The sequence below is a fragment of the Thamnophis elegans genome, chromosome 2 (genome assembly GCF_009769535.1).
Source record: "Thamnophis elegans isolate rThaEle1 chromosome 2, rThaEle1.pri, whole genome shotgun sequence".
Classification (NCBI taxonomy): domain Eukaryota; kingdom Metazoa; phylum Chordata; class Lepidosauria; order Squamata; family Colubridae; genus Thamnophis; species Thamnophis elegans.
In genome coordinates this window covers 57,160,658-57,181,261 of record NC_045542.1, presented here as the reverse complement: position 1 = coordinate 57,181,261, position 20,604 = coordinate 57,160,658, and the positions used below count along the sequence as shown (strand labels likewise).

The 20,604-nt window shown below is 36.4% G+C and overlaps 1 protein-coding gene across 1 annotated transcript in view; it reads left to right on the top strand.

Annotated features, from left to right (window-relative positions):
* Positions 1-20,604, top strand: part of TNRC6C (trinucleotide repeat containing adaptor 6C) — a 141,842-nt gene that overhangs the window by 73,770 nt on the left and 47,468 nt on the right. Inside the window, 3 exon segments of the mRNA XM_032208885.1 lie at positions 11,527-14,103; positions 19,678-19,887; positions 20,160-20,329. Coding sequence (XP_032064776.1) covers positions 11,527-14,103; positions 19,678-19,887; positions 20,160-20,329 — 2,957 coding nt within the window.

The following is a 20,604-nucleotide window of genomic DNA, read 5'->3' as shown; positions in this document are numbered from 1 at the left end:
CTAAACTTCCTTATTTTCCCGGTATTGTTCATTTGTTTCCTGGCTAGGCTAAGCAACCTATGTTGAATGTCATTTTTTATTGTATTCTTAACATTAATTTTATTTTTTTCCCCTTTGAGCTTGACAACTGTGCTACATTGTGGTTTTACTGTGAATGGAATATTTAGCAAGACAGTGTCAAATATATCATTTATAACTGTAAAGTTAAACAGTTTTTTTAACTGTTGTTGCAGCCTTATAGCATATGCTTTTTATTAACCATTTTCCTCATAGATTTATGATCACCATGGACCCCAAAATTTATGTTGCTAAGCAAGACAGTTGTTAAATGAATTGTGCCCCATAAAACAAGCTTTTTGGCATAGTTTTTAAATGAATCACTGTAGTTTTTAAGTGAATCACATTGTTAAGTGAATCCATCGTTTCCCATTGACTTTGTCAAAAGCAAGCTGGCAAGGATACAAATGGAGATTACATAAACCTGGGATAGTGCTGTCATAAATATGTGCTAGTTATCAAATGCCTGAATTTTCATCACATAAACATGGGGATGCTACAGTGGTTGTAAGTGTGAAAACTGGCCATAATCACTTTTTTCAGTGCCATTGTAACTTCACGGTCACTAAGTGAATGATTGTAAGACAAGGACTACCTGGTACATATAATAAGGTTCATCTTTGTTATTGAGTAATTTTAAAATAGTAGTTCAATTATCACCATATATCCATGATGGTTATCATGGATATATGGCACGTGGATCCATATTTGCTGGCACGCGAACTATCAGGAAATATGTCAGGTGGCACGCGGATTCATGTTTGCTGGCACGCGAGCTGTCAGTTCCAGCACAAATGCGCGCGCTGGCCATATGATTTTCAGCCTTCCAGAGGGCAGAGGGAGGCTGTTTTCTCCCTCCCCAGGTTCAGGAAAGCCTCTGGAGCCTTGGGAGGGAAATAAATGGGCCCAACTGGCCAACCAGAAGTTTGGAAATGATCCATTTCCAGCCTCCAGGGGGCTGCGGGAGGTCATTTTCACCCTCCCCAGGCTTCAGGAAAGTCTCCGGAGCCTGGGGAAAGTGAAAACCCCCAAGCGGGGGAGTTGCACGTGCATGTGCGGGGGATCATGCCGCATGCACTGTGGGTCACATGAGCATGCACAGGTGGGTGGGGCGCATTGCATTGTGGGTGTGGGCATGTGTGCTATCGCACAGGCACACACAATTTTGGCACACCTTTACGTGAAGGTTCGTCATCAATGCCATAAATTATATATTTTTATTTAATTTATTAAACTCTTAACAGTTCAAAATAGGTTACTTTATTGTCAGTAAACCATAGCTTTATTAGATGCAAATATAAATCTGTCATCTGGATTCTGAATTGGATTCTAAACCCGATAAGACTTAATTTTTAAACCAAATGATCTTGATATCTTGGTGGTATTAAAGAGTTACATGTCTTTATGATGAAATCAATTTTTGGCAGAGAGCCTCACAAAGATTTGCAAGTGCTGATGCTTCTGAAATTTAAATATGTAAGTGGAGAAGGAAAGAGAAAGCTAGAACGGGATGTACACTTAAATAAAAAGAGGACAGAGGAAAGAGGCAGTGCTGGTGATCTTTTATTTTTCCAGTAAATAATTAAACGACATGAATAATACAATAATTTAGGTACAACATACATCTTATGTATGATTGTGGGTGGCTGACACTTAAAACAGGATTTTAAAAAAAGAATAAAACACAACTAATATATTATAAACATAAATAATCAAAACCAGCAACTGTGAAACTCACAGTGTTCCACAATCGATATAACCAAGAAATGGGTACACTCACACTGAGGGTCCCAGACATTACAGAAGAAACAACATTTTAATGGCTTGCAAATAGCCAGTAGGGTTTTGGCAAATCTGATCTTGGGAGAAGTGATGTTTCAAACTGCCAGAGCTGTGGCAGAAAATGTTTTTCTTGGGTCCCACTAGATGGCACTGTTTTGCAGATGGGATCCAGAATATTCCTGTCCTCCTGAATGTAACAGGATGGGTAGCCACTACAGATTTTTTTTAAAGGGCAAGTACATACTACTGGGGAGCAGAGATATTACAGGGGCTGAATGAACAGCACATAACTCCCCATACCACCATATTTTATACCAGCTGAAGCTTCCAAATACTCTTCAAGGACAGCCCCATATAGAGTAGTCGTTGAATTAAGAGTGACTGTGGGACGGACTCCCTGGTCTAGAAATGGACACGAATGACACAACGTGAAGCTGTGCAAAGGTCCTTCTGGCCACAGCTGCCACATGGTCTTTAAGCAGGAACCACAAGTCGAAGAGGAGTTCTCCCCTGAAACCTGTTAATACATAAAACAGATGTGCATTTATTTTTAATAAATGAAATGTGCATTTGTGTACATTATGATTAATAATCATGACATTATGCCATATATATCTATTCTTTAGGTACAGTACCCAAAATAGTTTAAATACGAATTGTGTGTGGTCAGCTTTCAAGACAACTTAGCTGTGCTTCATTGAATGCATTCAGATTGTTACGAATGTTACTTTGCATATTATGCCAATGTATTATAGATATGAAAATACAAAGAAGCCAGATATTCAGATCACATCATGTCTATATTAAGATCTCATCAACTGGAGCTCTTCAGATGTGATGGAATTGCAAGGAATTCTGGGACCCCATAATATCTGGAGGGCATTAGCCTCAGAAGGCTAGTCTGAAAATTTAACTGAGACTATAAAGTTCAGCTGAGTTCAACTTCTTTAGAATGATTGTGTCTGTAACTGTAATAGTATTTTATCCCAGACACATTTAAACAGAAAATGTCTGATATCCCTTATAATGCAGTTTAATTGCCAATTCACCGAGAAGGCAAAAAGTATAACTATAACAGAGATCTTTATCCCAGTTGCCTCTATAGATGCTGCATTTTAATTTCCAGAATTTCTGGTTGTTATGGTTGTGATGCAAAGCTAGGAATTCTGGAACTTATAGTTCATCTATTATACAGCATGCCATGTCACAGGAATCTGATTCGCCAGATTCTGTTGATTATAATAAATACATTACCATCTCTTAATCTTCTTACATATTATATATACCATTTATAAACTGTTACCGCTTATAGTTAGGAGTCTAAATTTCAATGTAAATTCATTTTCATCACAGAATAAATTTTATGCAAGTGTATCTTTTAGATTGTCCAAAGTATGCTGTGCTAATGCCTAACACATGAATTCTATTGCAAATGAAAAATACTATCAGTTTTTTTAACTGATTTTGTTCTTGAAATGTTGTAATCTCTGCAAGATTAAAATTCAGTTCTTACTATATTCCTCAGAATGCATAACTATGAAACAAGAAATGAATTAAATTAGCTTCAGAAATTCAACTCATGAAGGTTAAAAATGAAAAAAGTGAAATGAAAATGTAGCCTTAACATATAATAAATGCAATATAACAAAATGGTATTCTATTGATAAAAGGAAGAATTCACATTTGGTAATTGACTAAATTTTGCATTTCTGAACTTAGATCATGAAAACTATAACAGCTAATTGGTAACCTTTTATCTCACAAAGGAACTATATATTTTTAGCTCAGCTAATTGGTTTTAACGGGGTTGGAAGTTGACCTCCTGTTTCTGCTCCTTATGTCCACTTGAAATCTTAATCTTCTTTCAAGAAGTGTATGATATAACAGCTGTCTTCTGTTAGGAATGATTGTAAAGCAAATCAAGTTTAGTGTTATAAATGACAGTTCTTATAGAAATAGATTATTCTTTGAGCAGGGATATGATTTTAGAATACTCCAAAACCTGAGCAATAGGGTGTAATAATACAAGTCTTATTTACAAGATTCTTGGTTTACTGCATCTGAAGAGCTTAGTGGGGCCATGCTTATTTATACTTAATCTAATTTCAGTCACATTTTATTTTATTTATTATATTTAGAGACTGTTAGGAGGCATATACCTTTTTTAAATAAAATGTTCATCCGCTTTGGATTTTCTGCATTTTTTGATATGTGTAATACACTGAATGTTATCAAAGCGTGTCTTACTAGTAACAGTATTTGATTGAACAAATAGCATCAGCCATTAGATGCTTGTTTCTTTTATTTCATAAGATATACTAATGGGAAACATTGGTTGCTACCCACTCCCCAGCAGTTCAGTGAATTCAATTAAGATAATAAACTGGGACCATATATACAACTATTTCATTAAACAGGACTGATTTGCGCTAGCTTATCCTACCAAAATATCACAGTTTTGGTTTTTGTCATTACCACATGGTTCCTAGTAAATATCATGCTCTACTGAAAACAAATTAATTTCTTAAAATATAATTTTATTGGAAATTTTAATAACAATAGTAAAAGACAATGTAAACTAAACTTAAACAAAAAGAAAAGTAAAGAAAGTATAGAAAGTGCAGAATTAAGAAAAAAGAAACGAACAAAGAGGAAGGAATAAGAAAAGAAATATTTAACATATTTAATAATATTTAAATTGCTTCCAATTTTCATCACAAGTACAAATTTAATAATTCTTCTCCACATAAAGTTACAAAAAGAATCTCTTCTTCTCTTAACCCATCTATTGAAGTACAATAGATCATGAACAAGAGAAAATTCTCAAATATATTAAGTTGACAAGAAAATGGATGACAAAGAATAATTGTGTTGCTTTGGAGCAGCCAAGTCAATGTTCAGATCTAAATTCTAAAGAAATATTGTGGTTGATTTAAAATGAGTAGTTCATCATGCTAGAGAATTGTCAAAATTATATGAAGAAGTTGCTTTATATCAGTCTGAAAGATTGATAACCAAGTGCAGGAAGTGTTTGATTGCAGTTATTACATTTACATTACATTTAAAGGTGATACAATCAGTTAACAATACAATCAGTGTCCCGATGACAAGACCTTGCAGGAGTGGATAGCCCGGATGCGAAAAGTTTGGAAAGTGGTGAGGGATGCGTTATGTCACTCTTTTGCTACATATAAAAAGAGTGCTGATAAAAGGTGGAAGGCACAAGAACCTTTCCATGTAGGCCAGAGAGTATACCTCTCCACTAAATATCTCAGTCTGCTGTTGCCATGTAAGAAACTTGGAACCAAATTCATTGGGCCTTTCCCAATTGTGCGAGTTATTAACAGTGCAACTAAGACCCCCGCCCTCTACTGTGGAAAACACATCCAGTCTTCCACTGCAACCTGCTCCAATCAATCAGGACTCTGATATTAGAGGAGACCCACTACGGCCACCAGCTCCGGTTACGGTAGATGGGGAACAGCACTATATAGTGCAAGATGCACTAGATTCCAGGTGGCACAGGGGACGGTTACAATAACTTATTTTATGGAAAGGTTATCCCCTGTCGGAAGCATCTTGGGTTCATAGCAAGGACTGTAGGGCATCCTACCTGGTAGCGAGATTCCACCGCAGACATCCCACAAAACCAGGGGGAAGGGGTCCTTCAGCTCCTAACTAACTAATTCGTAGCTCCCCAGATGCTGTCTCCGTGGTAGGGGGGCCGCATGTCAGCTCCGGCCAGCTCAGAGGCCTGGAGCTGCCATTCAGGGGGGAGAAGACTGGGCCAGCTGCCAAGACTCACTGTCCCACCTACACAAACTGAAGAAATGCATGCTAACAATCCATGATATATGCCGGGTGGTTTCATTCTGGGTCACAAGGTGATGGGTGTGCACACGCGCGGGGTGCGGCTTATTTTAATTACCAGTGTAGCTATAAAAGGTGGTGAGAAGCACAGGGTGGCAGCTCTGACAATTTATTCATTGCCTTAGTGCTTTGTTGGTCAGTTCGTGCCGAAGGAAGAATACATACTGCATTTCAAACCGTTTCTGTGTTTGTCTGGTTTTATTATCTCTTCGGAACCTGACAGGCACGAGTACTTCTTCATACAGATACATAAATGATGCCTAGCTGTATCTCTGCTCTAGGTTGTTTGTTGGTTTGTCTGTATTTTCCCTCCTGTAGAACAGTTTGTCACTTAAAAGAAGGTGGCACTGTTTTTATGGTGCTCTGGAGAATAAGTACTTTCAGAAGGTCTTTGAAGGTTAATTGTATACAATCATTGGTTTCAAAATAGTTGAGTTTTATGGTAATATGATTATTATCATTATCTGATATTATTAAGTTCCTTGTGATGAAAACTGAGTTGTAGTAGCATTTTTCCAACCAACAAATTTTATGAAAAAATATGTTTTGGTGGGTCTTCCACCGTAAATAACACTACCTACAGCATCTGATGATGTGAGTTATAGCTCATAGAAGTTTATGCCTTTTCATGAAGTTTGTGGTTTGTGAAGAGGTGGTACCAAATTCCTTTCACATTCCACCATAAATCTCTTTATCACATTTCTTTATCACTCACGGACTATGAGTTTTTTGAAGGTTTGAATGCATTTTAATTGTTTTAAATGTGCTTCAGTATGGTTTCTTCGTGGTTATTGTTGTATTTGCACATGTGTTTTTAATTCTCTAAACTGCCCATACCCACACTGAGATAGACAGCTACATAAAATCCTTTGAAGAGGTTAATTGATCTTACAAATAAGCACATAAATAGCGTATTTGGTGACTTTATGAAATAAGTAAAATAATTTCCAGCATTCTTCCAAACTCCCTTTATGTAAAAGCAAGGCCCATGTGAAGGTCTGATAATTTGCAGCAACATAATTCAAGCATTCAGAAAATCCGAAAGGAATTTTCATAAAATTGTATACAGGTGCTTGGATTCTTCCAGCAGTGACTACATACAGATTATAGCTTATCTCTCCTCTCCCCAATGTTTAAATAATTGAAATAGCATAGTATTTTTTAAAAAAATGCCAACCAACAACAATTGTACTGTACAATTCAATCTAGAAATAAGAATCTAGGAATAAGTATGGTATGAAAGATATTCTTACATCCCCCTAGCATTGCTGCCAACAAAAACTTAACATGGGAAACTTTTATAAATAGAAGTCAAATGTTTGTTAATACACAGAATTAAATTGACTTGACAATAAGATGTTTGCCATGTCATCCTTTGCTTTATTGGAAATGACAGCAGAAATACTTTGATACTGTTTAATATTTGTTTATCTTTTTTATTGGAATTTCTCTCTGTGTTCTACATATATTTCCCTAATGTACTTATTTCACCCCAGTGAAGGAAACATACTGAATTATATATACACTCTTGGTTCAAAGGCATGAAATGTAGAATGCAGATTTAAAAAAAAAAAAAAAAGTAATGAAAAGGTTTGAATGAAATGCTAAAACTATGTCCATGAATCTTTAGTACTAAGAAAAAGCAGTGTAACTACTGACAAAATTCAGGATACAGCTATACTTGTAGTACTTGCTTAATTTTTCTAATTGGGATCAGACTTGGCATCGCTAAATAACATAATCATAAAAAGGAATGTCACGTGATTTCTCTGCTTAGCAATAGCAATTCTGGATTTTCCAGTACTGTTAAGTGAATCCCGCACCACCAATAAGTGATGTCACATGGTCTCCATTTGCAATATCCTGCTGGCTTTCATATTGTTGGAGGCAGGTTACAAAAGTCCTCAATGGTGATTACATCACCATGAGATGCTGAAAAGTAATTGACAAGTGACTGGATTGAAATTGTGTGACTATGTGGACACTGCAATGGCCACAACTGTGAGGAGCTGTCATTACAACATTCATTGCAGTCCTAAGTTTGAATATTTGCTGAACAGGTACTTTTTAAATGAGGACTATTCAGGGGTGTCAAACTCAAGGCCCGGGGACTGGATCTGGCCCGCAAGGTGCTTAGATCTGACCTGCAGGGCCACCCTAGAAACAGCCCATTTTTGCTGGCAGAGCTCTCAGGCCATCCCAGGCACCCCTGACATGACAGACATATAGCTGGCCACCCCCACCCTGCCTCCTGAGGTCAAACACATTGAGGGCTGATGTGACCCTCAATGAAAGTGCGTTTGACACCCTGATCTATATAGTCAGATATATTGTGATAAATAATATCTCTTTTTAGAAGATTATCCACCATATGTACAAAAGTTACTTAAATTTATATAACTTGCAAATTTCAATATATTTTTATTTTTGCTATATTATGCAGAATAATTACTACTGTTAATAATTACAATCCTAACCATTGAGATCATCTTCAGTTGCACTTCTGTTTTTCCACAATAATGTTTGAAAAGTTTTAAAGTATCTCTAACTAGTCTGCTAACTTGTGATAGTAATGATAATTTGATCCATGAACAAGGGGGAAAAACATTGCTAAGTTTTGCTAAAAGTTAAATATGCACTTACATGTGCTTGGTGGAATATACACATCTATATCCTAATCTATGTTTTAGAAGCTAGCAAATGCAATATTTGTAGTTTTTTCTTTGGAGTAATTATATTTGAATAATTACTTCTGGATTACCTGGAGCGTACTAGAGCAAGTATGTATGTATGTATGTATGTATGTATGTATGTATGTATGTATGTATTTATTTTATCTCATCTTTAGCTTTTAGATTGGAAGGCTTGAGATATGAATGAGATGAAAGTTGTTGTTTTTTCCTGATCTTAAGTGAAGGGGTTCAGGGCTGCTTCCTTCCAAGTCAATAAGATAATAGTGATTTTTTTTCCTGTATCTTCTTAGTTTGAAAATGTTATCTTTTGGATCAGGTGTTGATATCATCATTCATATAAAAATTACAGTGTTTAGTAAAAGAACGGGAAACAAAATAAAAAAGTCTTAACTAGAAATCAAATACTTGTGCCTCCATGGTAGAACAGATGGAAATATTGAAGGGAAAAAGCGCTGCAGTTTGTCTTGTCATTCCGAGGCATGTAGCAACAATTCCACATGCTCGTGTGGGTTTTAATGCCCTTGCCCACTTTCTACGTTCTTGATAAAACCAGAGAAACAATTAAAAGGTTTTGGGGGAATTACCTGTCAGGTTTCCCCTCCCTCCCCTCTCCAATATCATTACCAGTGCTTGTTTGCCAAGTATACAGCCTGTCCTCTTCTTTTTAAGGATGGGAAGAGGAGGGTGGAAATACGAAGGAGGCATGAATGTGTTTGCATGTAGCCAATCAGGAATATGCGGCTGTTCTTTTGGCTGACTTTCAAAACCAGAAGAAAAGCAGCCACCGTGCTAATTGTGGCTAGGTTTCGAACTGAAAATGTTTTGTGACAGTTGAAAGAATTTAAGGAGGAAGCAAGATCGGTTTAATGTCAGCTGCAATTAGATAATCAAGCTTTTAAATCCTCATCTGTTGATGCCTTACCCAGAGTTAAGGGGGCTATATGCTGGAGGTGGGGGGGAGAAGAAGAGTTTCCCTGCATAGAAAGAGCATTTCCAAAGCTAGCAGAGCTAAGGCCTGAGCAAGCTTGCAGGTTGTCTGGGTGCACACTTGCACTGAGCGGTTTTCTTGGCAGCTCTACAGGATGAGGCTCACTCTCAACACAGCCGACATATTGAAGCTGAGAGTCCAGGCGAACCTAGATGCAGAAGGAGAGGCAGCTCTGTACACAATGTAGCGTCTTCTAGGATGGTTGGGCGTCACCTTTCGTCAGGTATTTTATTACTCATTGGCCCCTTTAGAGCAACAAGAGAAGAAAAAAAGGGAGGGGGGGAAATAGCATCTGCTTCTGTTAAATCAGTTTATTACATAATGTTTTAGAGGCAGCAGCAGCACAGCGTCCTAAGCTTTTGGCTGCCTTTCAGGTTTGATAAAATGGCGTCCTCAGAGAAAGAGCTGCTTGCTATAGATATGCTGCGCTGGGCAGAAAAATGAAGTTATTATTTGTCATTATCTACTGCTGTTTGGTTTTGGAGTGTTAGTATTTCACAGAGTACTCATTATCTAATAATGAAGAATGTTCTCTTTTATGCTGCTCAGCTCTTTTCCTGAACACATTAAAGGTTCAGAGGGAGCATACTTCGTTGCATACCATGGCAGAAAGAGAAGAAGAAGAAGAAGAAAAAGAAAAGAAAATTAGGTTTTTCCACTTGTGTGGCTCAGTATTGGATTCTATCTGTAATTGAAGCTGTTTTATTTTGAGCTGTCTCTTAACTCTTTCATATCTGCATTAGTATTTCTGGCACAGTCTTAGAATTTAAGCATTTGTACAGTAATTCTTGTTGGACAAACTTACAATTTCCACCTAAATTTTTACAGTTGCAAAATTCAGAACACAGATATAAATACTTCACCTGTTATTATTTTTTAAAAAACAAATCCTTACAGATTTCTAACACCTTTAAAAAAAGACTTGACCCTCAGGTTATACATGCTATAGAAATCAGGAGAAGCCTCAATAATAAATAAACTTTTACAGATTAAAATAGATCCTTTGTGCATTTTTAAAAACCTTTTTTGTCTTCATCCTGAATATCCACATTATTATACATAAAATTCATTTTTCATTCTGCTATAGAAATTTTATATATTTATCTAATTTATATACTTAGAACATTGCCTTTTAAAATGACTTAACTGGTCTTTTAAATATATAAGAAACACGATGTTGATTTTAACTTAAATATACCTTTAATTGTTCAATATAAAGAATATTGTACTGCCAAATTTTTATTTTGATGAATCCTAATTTAGATATAGTTTATCACTTCATCCCAAAAATATTCACATTTTGTAATGAAAAATTGCCAATTATTTATAGAAGTCTTAAATATAATTTTTTTCTCTTGGCTTGAGATTTTTCTCAAAATCCCAAATAATCTCTGATAACTACACAATATGTACAGTTTACATTTAATAGTAATTCACATTGCAGAACAAAACATTATTAGAAATTAGCGAATTGATTAATATTTAAAATGTCCTGTATATGTACAATGTATATGTACAATAACCTCCCTTGAATCTCTTTGTAAATAGTTCAGACTACTACTCTTATTTTCTTTGCTTTTCCTAGTCTCAAATGCTAGCTTATGCTTTGCTAGAATAGGACACAAGTAAGAAGACCGCTTGCCCTCTTCTTCCTTATGGGTCCGGATTATATTGACCCCTCTGCCCACATTGTACCGTCATTTATACGTATGGGATACTAACCATTACATCCAAGTCTTAATTTTAGCATTTAAAAATCTTTGAAAGTAACATCACTGTAATGTTTGGATCTATTAGGCCTATTGTAGGTGAAGAAAGTTGGTTTTGTTAGTTGAGTCTTATAAGAAGAATCTAAGTATTGAATGTATCTAAAACCTGGATGTATTAGTATAAAGAAGAATTTTTATCATATCTTGGAATTTTTAGTGCATTGTTGTACCATGGAAGACTATATTTTAATATATAGAAAAATCTATGCTTCACCTTACTAATGCCAATCTTATATGCCATCACATAGGCTTTTTTTTTCAGTTGTGATGTTTGAAATTGGAAATGTGTTTGAAAAATATTGTAATAAGCCATACTTATATATTGTCATTGTCAGGTGATTAATTTGCGTAATATTTGATTTTACAGACCTTGGCCACAGTGGATTGGGAGACAACTATGAGAATACGCACTGGGGACAGCAGCCCACTTTCCGAAGTGAAGCCAGTTGCGGCTGGGATAAAGTGATAATAGACAGGACTGACAAGGAAGCGTGGCCTTCCATTACAGGAACTGAGACTGAGTCTGCCTCAGAATGTACTACAGACACTGACTCTGCCTCCAACTGTGGCTCTGAGAATAGTAGCATGGCTACAGGGAGTGCCCAAGGCAACTTCACTGGACATACAAAGAAACCCAATGGCAATAATGGCACCAATGGAGCACTCATCCAAAGCACTTCTAACCAGAGTGCCCTTGGAGCTGGGGGAGCAAATGGTAATGGAAACTCGACCAGAGTGTGGGGTGTTGCCACCAATTCTAACTCTGGCTTAGCTCACTGCTCTGCTAGTGGTGGGGATGGAAAGATGGACAACATGATTGGAGATGGTAGAAGTCAGAATTGCTGGGGTGCTTCCAACTCAAATGCTGGCATTAATCTTAACCTTAACCCCAATGCCAATCCAGCTGCCTGGCCTGTACTTGGACATGAGGGAACTGTGGGAGCAGGCAACCCTTCCAGTATTTGCAGTCCAGTCAGTGCCATAGGTCAGAACATGGGCAACCAGAATGGGAACCCAGCAGGCACCTTAGGTGCTTGGGGAAACTTGTTGCCACAAGAGAGCACAGAACCACAAACGTCCACTTCTCAGAATGTGTCTTTCAGCGTACAACCTCAGAACCTTAACACTGATGGACCAAATAACACTAACCCCATGAACTCTTCACCAAACCCTATCAATGCAATGCAGACAAATGGACTGCCAAACTGGGGCATGGCTGTTGGCATGGGGGCCATCATCCCACCCCATTTGCAAAGCCTTCCTGGTGCTAATGGGACATCAGTTTCTCAAGTCAGTGGGGGTAGTGGTGAAGGAATGGGCAATTCAGTGTGGGGAATATCCCCAAATAATCCTGCCACAGGAAACAGCAATTCTGGGTTCAGTCAGGGGAATGGAGACACTGTGAACTCAGCATTAACTGCTAAGCAAAATGGATCCAGCAATGCTGTGCAAAAGGAAGGGAATGGAACAAGTGCGTGGGATCCTGCCAGTCCTGGAGTCTTAGCATGGGGCAGGGGCAATGGCAACAATAGCGTTGGTAGTATGCATTCTGGTGCTTGGGGACATTCAAACCGCAGCACTAGCAATGGTATTAATGGTGAATGGAGCAAACCCCCAAACCAGCATTCCAGTAATGACATCAGTGGAAAAGGATCAACAGGGTGGGATAGCTCTAATGTTACCAACCAGAATCCTGCCATGCAACAGGGCAATGATCAAATAAATTCTTGGGCCAAAGCTGCAGCAACTGGCAACACAGGTAGTGAAGGAAGTAATGATAGTAATGGAAGTCAAAATGAAGGCAGTACTGGAAGAGAAGGCCCTGGAGAGTGTCGAAGAAGAGATAAGGGGATGATAGACCAAGGACAAGTCCAACTGCCAAGGAATGACCTTGACCCAAGGGTTCTTTCCAACACTGGATGGGGACAGACGCCTGTAAAACAAAACACTGCCTGGGAATTTGAAGAATCTCCAAGGTCTGATCGAAAGAATGACAATGGAACTGAGGCCTGGGGTTGTGCAGCTACTCAGCCTTCAAATGCAGGGGGCAAGAATGATGGGTCCATCATGAACAGTACAAATACCTCTTCAGTATCTGGGTGGGTCAGCTCTCCACCCGCATCCGTTCCAACTAATACAGGTTGGGGTGATAACAATAACAAAGCATCCAACGGCCCTGGGGGATGGGGAGAGCTAACAAATTCAACTGCTGTCAATAATGCTGCTGCTGCCAAAAGTGGCCACACTTGGAGTGGGACCACAAATCAGGAGGACAAGTCGCCTACTTGGGGAGAACCTCAAAAACCCAAATCTCAAAACTGGGGAGATGGACAGAAATCAAATCCAGGCTGGACTTCAAGTGGTGGAGATTGGGTTGATTCCTCATCTATCTCTGGACACTTGGGAGATGGGAAAAAGAATGGTTCTGGATGGGATGCTGACAACAGATCAGGGTCTGGTTGGAATGACACTACACGTTCTGGGACCAGTGGATGGGGAAATGGCACAAATAGCAAAGTTAATACAGGTACAAGCTGGGGAGAATCTTTAAAATCTGGTCCCCAACAAAATTGGGCTTCTAAATCCCAGGACAACAATGTGAGTAATTGGGGAGGAGCTGCTTCTGTTAAACAGACTGGATCAGGATGGGTTGGTGGACCACTCCCAGCCAAACAGAAAGATAACAGTGAAGCAACTGGGTGGGAAGAGCCCTCTCCACCCTCCATTCGGCGCAAGATGGAGATAGATGATGGTACCTCAGCTTGGGGTGATCCAAATTACAATAACAACAAGACTGTAAATATGTGGGATAGAAACAATTCTGTAATCCAGAGCAGTACCACAGCTACCACCACTACCACCACTATCAACGCAAACATGGCTGAACCACAGCCACCGCACCAGTCAAGTGCCCAGTCAAACCGGTCCCCGCTACTTGGCCCAGGTAGGATACATATTTTATTTTTATTTTTTTAGCATGAAGTAATAATACTTGTTAACTTATGTTCGCAACCTTAAATATATGTTAATATTTAAGATGAAAGTATAAGGTATAGAAATAGCTTGCATGAAACTGATTTATTTTCCATCCAAAATGCGAAGCTTGAGCAGATATGAAAGGCTGACAATACAGTTCTAACCATAGCTGCTCGAAATAAAAATATTAAGTTCAGTTAAGCTTAATTTCAGGAAAGTGTGTTTTAGATTGTCACTTGAATTAGGAAAGCAATGTAATTATATAGATTTAAATGACGAGCAGGATTGTAAAAAAAAAAAATGAAACAGTATCCAACAAAATGAGACTATGGGACACTGCCATTTTTAAAAAAAAATAGCATTACAAATTCCTTGTTAAAAGTAGAAAAAGTGGAAAAGATGCAAAGGAAATCATATTGGGTAGAGACACTAAACACTAAATGTGTTTAGGATCATAGATTGACAGTTCAGCATCACTGGCTAACACTTCATATGACTATGTCAAGTCCATCAGCACTTCACATAATTGATTCTAAAATACTATCTTCATAATTTGTGCCATATTTCTCCTCTTTTCTTAGTTCTGTTTTCTCAGATGACCTGTGTCTTGTTTAATCTTTGATTTTTATTATCAGATACTGCATCTGATAGTGTAATAAGGTACTACATCTGAAGGTTTTTGCCAAGGAAATATTTCTTCAGTTATTGCTAACTTAAAATCTGTTTAGTTATTGGAGTCAACTTTTTTTATTCATTAGCTTTTATAAGGATATTTTTGTATGATAATATTGGAAAGCACTGGCATTAAATAAACAATAGGAGCAAAAAAACATTGATAACATCATAATGAAATGTCTGAAAACTTCCAAATCCTTTCTTCTTCTCCCCTCCCCCCCCACCAGGTTTTAGCTTTTTAGACCTCTACAGGAAGACTTCAGCTCATACTTAAAACTCTTTGTTATTTAATTTTAGTTGAAATGTATTTGTGCCATTTTCTGCGTTTCATTTGAAATAGAGGAAATAGCACAAATATTTAAAGAAACAGTTTTCCATTTCATACATTATAAATAGGAATTACCCATTTCTGATAAATATGAGGTGCCATATCTCTAGGAATGATGGAATATGTTTTGATTAGATGTGATAGCCACTGCTTCTTCCAATTACTTTTGGTTTTAAATAACTATTAACTTACTCAAGTGGAACTGGAGTATAGGCAGCTGCAGTATTGTACTCGGCTTGGAATAAAAGAATCAAGCTTGTGAAGGAGAATTTCCAGTTTGTATTTCTACAATTGTTGAATAATTGAAATACCTAATAGTTTAGAATAAAATAGAAATGTGCCTATGGAATATCTGCAGAAAAGTGAGTATAAACCATATTAAGTAAGCAAATAAATAGTTTAATCAAAGGAATACGGATTAAGCCAATAAACTGCATATGTGCTTAAGCAGTTGAGAGCAGATTAAGAGTAACTGCATCATTTATCCAAATATTCCCCTACCACAAACAATACTTGCAGGCCTATAAAAGTAGCAGAAGGGCACTTTTTCTGCCAATTCCCTTGGCTGATCGATTACAAAGTTAGGTTTTTAAAAAATATATAATATGTATTTTGCTTATTGCAACCTCCATGGATTGATAAAGATGTGCATTTATTGGGTAGCTCAGAGGCAATTAAAAATAACATAAATAGTTAAAATACAACATCAAAGTGTAGGGGGGGAGCAAAAATGTGGTTCTGATAAAAATATGGAGAAATAAAATATTTAATCACGCTGCAATATAAATGACAGAAGATGTAGAGGTCAAGGTGGTAAACATTCTTAGATTATCTACTGTTATGAAAATCACTGGGCACTACAACCCTTCTCCCTATGGACAATCCCCTACCCAAAATCTCATCATAGCTATCCATAGTCAGATCTGTAGGCTTTTCTTTATAATTACATTTGAAGCTGAAGACTCTTTGATGTTTTCATGCAGACCATCTCTTATTCCTCCAAAGAATTGTAGAATCAGACAGCTTTTAATAATAGCATCAGCAGCCTTTCAAATGCTTTCAGAATTTCCTTCATTGTCTGTTCAACCGTCCTGAAGTAGTATTTGCCAGCAGTATGTCAAAATGACAATAGAACCTTAAGGGCACTATCGTTACCCTGTCTTGGTCTAAGGAAAGACTCCTAAAGCGATTAAAGAACTCTAAGAGGGCACTACTTGCTATGACAACAAAAGCAATTTTGATGAACAGGAGCAGTACTCTGTCACTTTCCCTAATCCATTGTCTAGTTGTTTGAATAAATGTTCCTCAGATGGTGTAGTTGGTGCTACAAAGTACTGAAATTTTAGGGGATCATCAGACTCCAGTTTGTATATCAATGGGATAACATTATGTGGCCTTGATTTTAGATTAGTTCTACTAAATATATTAACCAGAGACCAGTAGTACATTTTATAATAATAATTTTAAAAGTTTGCTTCCTCCATGTAGAAGGTATCCCATATGACAACTGTGCAGTTGTCTTCTGAAAAGGCTAACTTGGATGAGCCTTTTTGTAGGATTATTCAGAAGCTATAAATCAAACTTATAAGATAAATGCTTCTCTACAGCATATTTCTGATAGTGTGCATCAGGCTGGGTGGATGGTTTTAAAGACCATTTAATATCATTTTGAATAGAGAACTAAAAACTATCGTAATGGAGATGGGATTTAATTATGACAATTCTTGAAATTCTATTTACATATATTTTATGTCTTTGAAAGGTGATTGGGTATTTTCTCAAGTTTGAGAAAGTCGTTGATCGGTTTTTCCTAAAAATTCTAAAAGTAGCACTATTAAATCACAATAAGATATTATGCATTAAGAATACTAAGTATTACTTACTTTATATCTGGTAATCCTAGAATATTCAAATAAATATGAACTATGTTAGTCATATGACTCCAAGAGCATCCTATATTCTAAATTCTACTAATGTTATGCAACTATCTGTAAGGCTACATTTCCTTTTAGGTTACCTTTGTATAAATGCAGTATTGCTTGCTTTAGTTCATTTGAGAACACATAGCTGATTTAAAAAAAACTAGTCTCCATTAATAAATTATTAATCATATTTTTAAAAACAGTGAAAGAATATATCATCAAACAGTCAAGAGTGGATAGCTTTTCACAGTTAAGTCAACCTGAAGATTTTAAGGAAGTTCAAATAATGGTTCTGGAATGGTTCTTATTTGGACCAGCAAGAATGCTTTCCTATATGAATCAGTTTAGTTTGAAAAATTACATTCAAAAGTTTTCCAGATAAAATAAATCAGCTTTGAATTATTTTATCTGAATAATTTGTGTATGTTCCAATACCTCGCAATTTGCCCTCTTCAGTCGGGTTCTGTCATTTTCCATATTGAGCCAATGAAAATACCTGAATGCCTAATTTTTTGGTTTAGAATAATTTTACTAATGACTTGCTTTGCTTGGTTGTAGTGTTTTGTATACATATGTAAATAGTGCAACTATCCATAGCTATTCTTAAAGCATTAGTAGAACTTGGATTTTTCCACAGGATTTAAATATCAGCAACACCCAATTTATTATTTAAGATTTTTCATACTAACCATCATTATGACTTTGCAACTTTTGGGGATTCAGTTTCAACTCTGGAGAACTTTACAAACTATGCATGTCTTAAGGGATGTTATTGTTGTCATATAATTATAATTAATTTGGCATGGCATGAACTCCCTTGTTGTGAGTAATAATTTACACAATATGTGGCTCAGTACACAATGTATTTAGCAATTATTTCTATCTTACCGATTGATTGTTTTTAATAATTACTGAATTTGAAAAGAACCATGGGAAACTGTTCTTTTTCTTTTACAGAGTAGATTTTCTAGTGTTATTATAGTATTGATCCTGATTCAATAGAGAAGCTGAAAGCTTTTAAAAGAATACATATTGGAACATTTCAATATCTTCCCAGCAGCTGTTCTTAAAGGGAATATTAAAAAAAAAATCCCCTACAAACTTAGGCTATGCTGTTTGGAGAAGAATCCATTCAATCTGTAGCTTATAACTTTTCATATTTTTCCTTCTGTATAGTGGAAGTTCCACTTTATACCTCCATATTTGGCAAAATAACATGTGAATTATGATTTATTTTATCAGACTTGTACTATTTTATTTCCTTGAAATTTCTCTATTTACATAGTATTTACTATCTATTTAGTGGCTTCCTTCATAATATTTAATTGTACTTAATTTCCTGAATGGTAATGTAATTATGGTGGGATATGATTACATAATAAATCAATTAGTGAAGGCTTTTTTAATATAAAGTCCTGTTAGAAGCAATCTCAAATCTATATATGAACATGTGTTCCTTACTTCAGAACTCCTACTTTATGAAACACTCCTATCTATATCCATTCTGTTATGATTTTCTTGTTAGTTATTTTCTGCAGTTTTTCCATAATCCTGTTATTCCTTATTCCATTGCTTTTCATGTCTTTCCCCAATTTTTCAAAACCTTTTTATTTTAGTACCATTTTTTTTTAAAAGCCATGTTATGCAACGTGGCCCTTTTGTTTGAAAAGAAAGTCAACCAGTTTCTGGTGATTGTTTTAGCATTCCACACCAGTTTTAATGTACAAAATGCTAGGTAGATCCTATTATCCTTGTAATAATCTTCTAAAGTCATTCCTTTGTTCTTGGATATGGATTTGTCCAAATGTTTCTAACAGATGGATAAACAGGGATTTGTGCAAAGGTCTTGAAGAAACTCCTTCCACTACCCTAGTTTTGAGATGTACACCACTGAAGAGATGTCATTCTGTAGATGGCCCAGAAATAATTTGCCTTTTTATATATTTGACTACAAGATGTTTCAATACTCTACCAAAATAGTAATACAATTGAACATCCTTCCTTAATACACAATAACTGCTATCAAACTGGATTATTCAAAATAGTCAGTTTAAGGTTTAAAAATTATTGTTTCATGATATATAAAAAAGGGTTGTTGCTGTGTTGAAAATAGGGGGAGAGTGTGTTAGAATAACACATAGCATTAAAAACATTTTAATTAAAAATCAGAGATAAACGTGTATTTTTAAAGCCCTTTTAAAAGTTATGAATGAAGCCAACACTGTTTTTCGCAGGGTGAATTTCAGAGTTTTGCTTTGAATGAATTGGAAAATTCTTCTGATTTCAGTCATCCAAATGAATGAGTAGATGCTTTTGCTTATTGTGGAAGTGTAATATTTTTATAACTTAGTTGTAAGTCAATAAAAATTATATTTTTTTATAACTTAGTAAACTCTGAAAAGATTTGAATGGGAAAAGATTTAGCAAAGCATTCTTACTGTAGTGCAGTGATTCTTGAACCTTCCTTTAAGAAAAGAAAATCTTGTTTAGGTGACTAAACTTTATGTGAGCTTGCTTCAAATTATCTATAATTTTTAAGTAAAATGATTAAAAATGTCATATTAACAATTAATTCTATGTTTTGCTTTCAACATTGCTTTTCAATTTCTGATTTCAGCAGGTTGGGGAGAGATGCCTGCTGTCCATGCAAAGCCTGAAGTTTCATGGGGAGAACCTTCCTCCCCTTCTGCTGCAGTTGATAATGGCACTTCAGCCTGGGGGAAGCCCCCTAGCAGTGGTACAGGGTGGGGAGATAACTCTGCTGAGTCAGCAGGGACATATGGAAGAGTGAGCGCACCAGCTGCTGCCCCAGCACTGTGCAAACCAGGTAAAATCGGTAGTTCATTGTTTGGCTTGGCTAAGGTGGAAGAAAAAAAATACTGCTTTTATGTTCTTTTTCAATTTAAATAGGTATTCTTTTATGTTGTGTAAGATGAAAGGCTTGTCAGCAGCTAGAATTGCTGTCCTTTTTGTTGATTCATCTGTAAGCTCTCCAATTTTATACCAGTGAAATAAAATATGGTGTTGCTATGATTACAGATGGCAAGATTTAAAGAGACTAGGAAAACTTGCTTAAATCTTCCACTTTTCCCCCCATAGCTTCTAAATCTTCTATGCAAGAAGGCTGGGGCAGTGGTGGAGATGAAGTAAATCTCAGTACAAGTCAGTGGGAAGATGAAGAAGGAGATATGTGGAATAATACTGCTTCGCAAGAGAGCAATTCCTCTTGTAGCTCCTGGGGGAATGCCCCAAAGAAAGGACTTCAGAAGGTAGGACTGAAACAGCTGGGTTACAAGTATCAATAATTTCATAGTCAAATGTTCAAGCAATAATACTGCTTTCTTTATTGAATAACTCAAAACAATTATTATTATACAGACCAATGTACTTTATTATTCTATGGAAGAGTAATGGCCATTATTTTCATGTTTTATTGATGCTGTTGTTGTTATTGTTGTTGTATGAGCTTGGTACTCCAAAGCAGATATGCTTAACAAAATTAATTCTAAGTAGCATGCATTTTGTAGAACCATAAACTTTTATT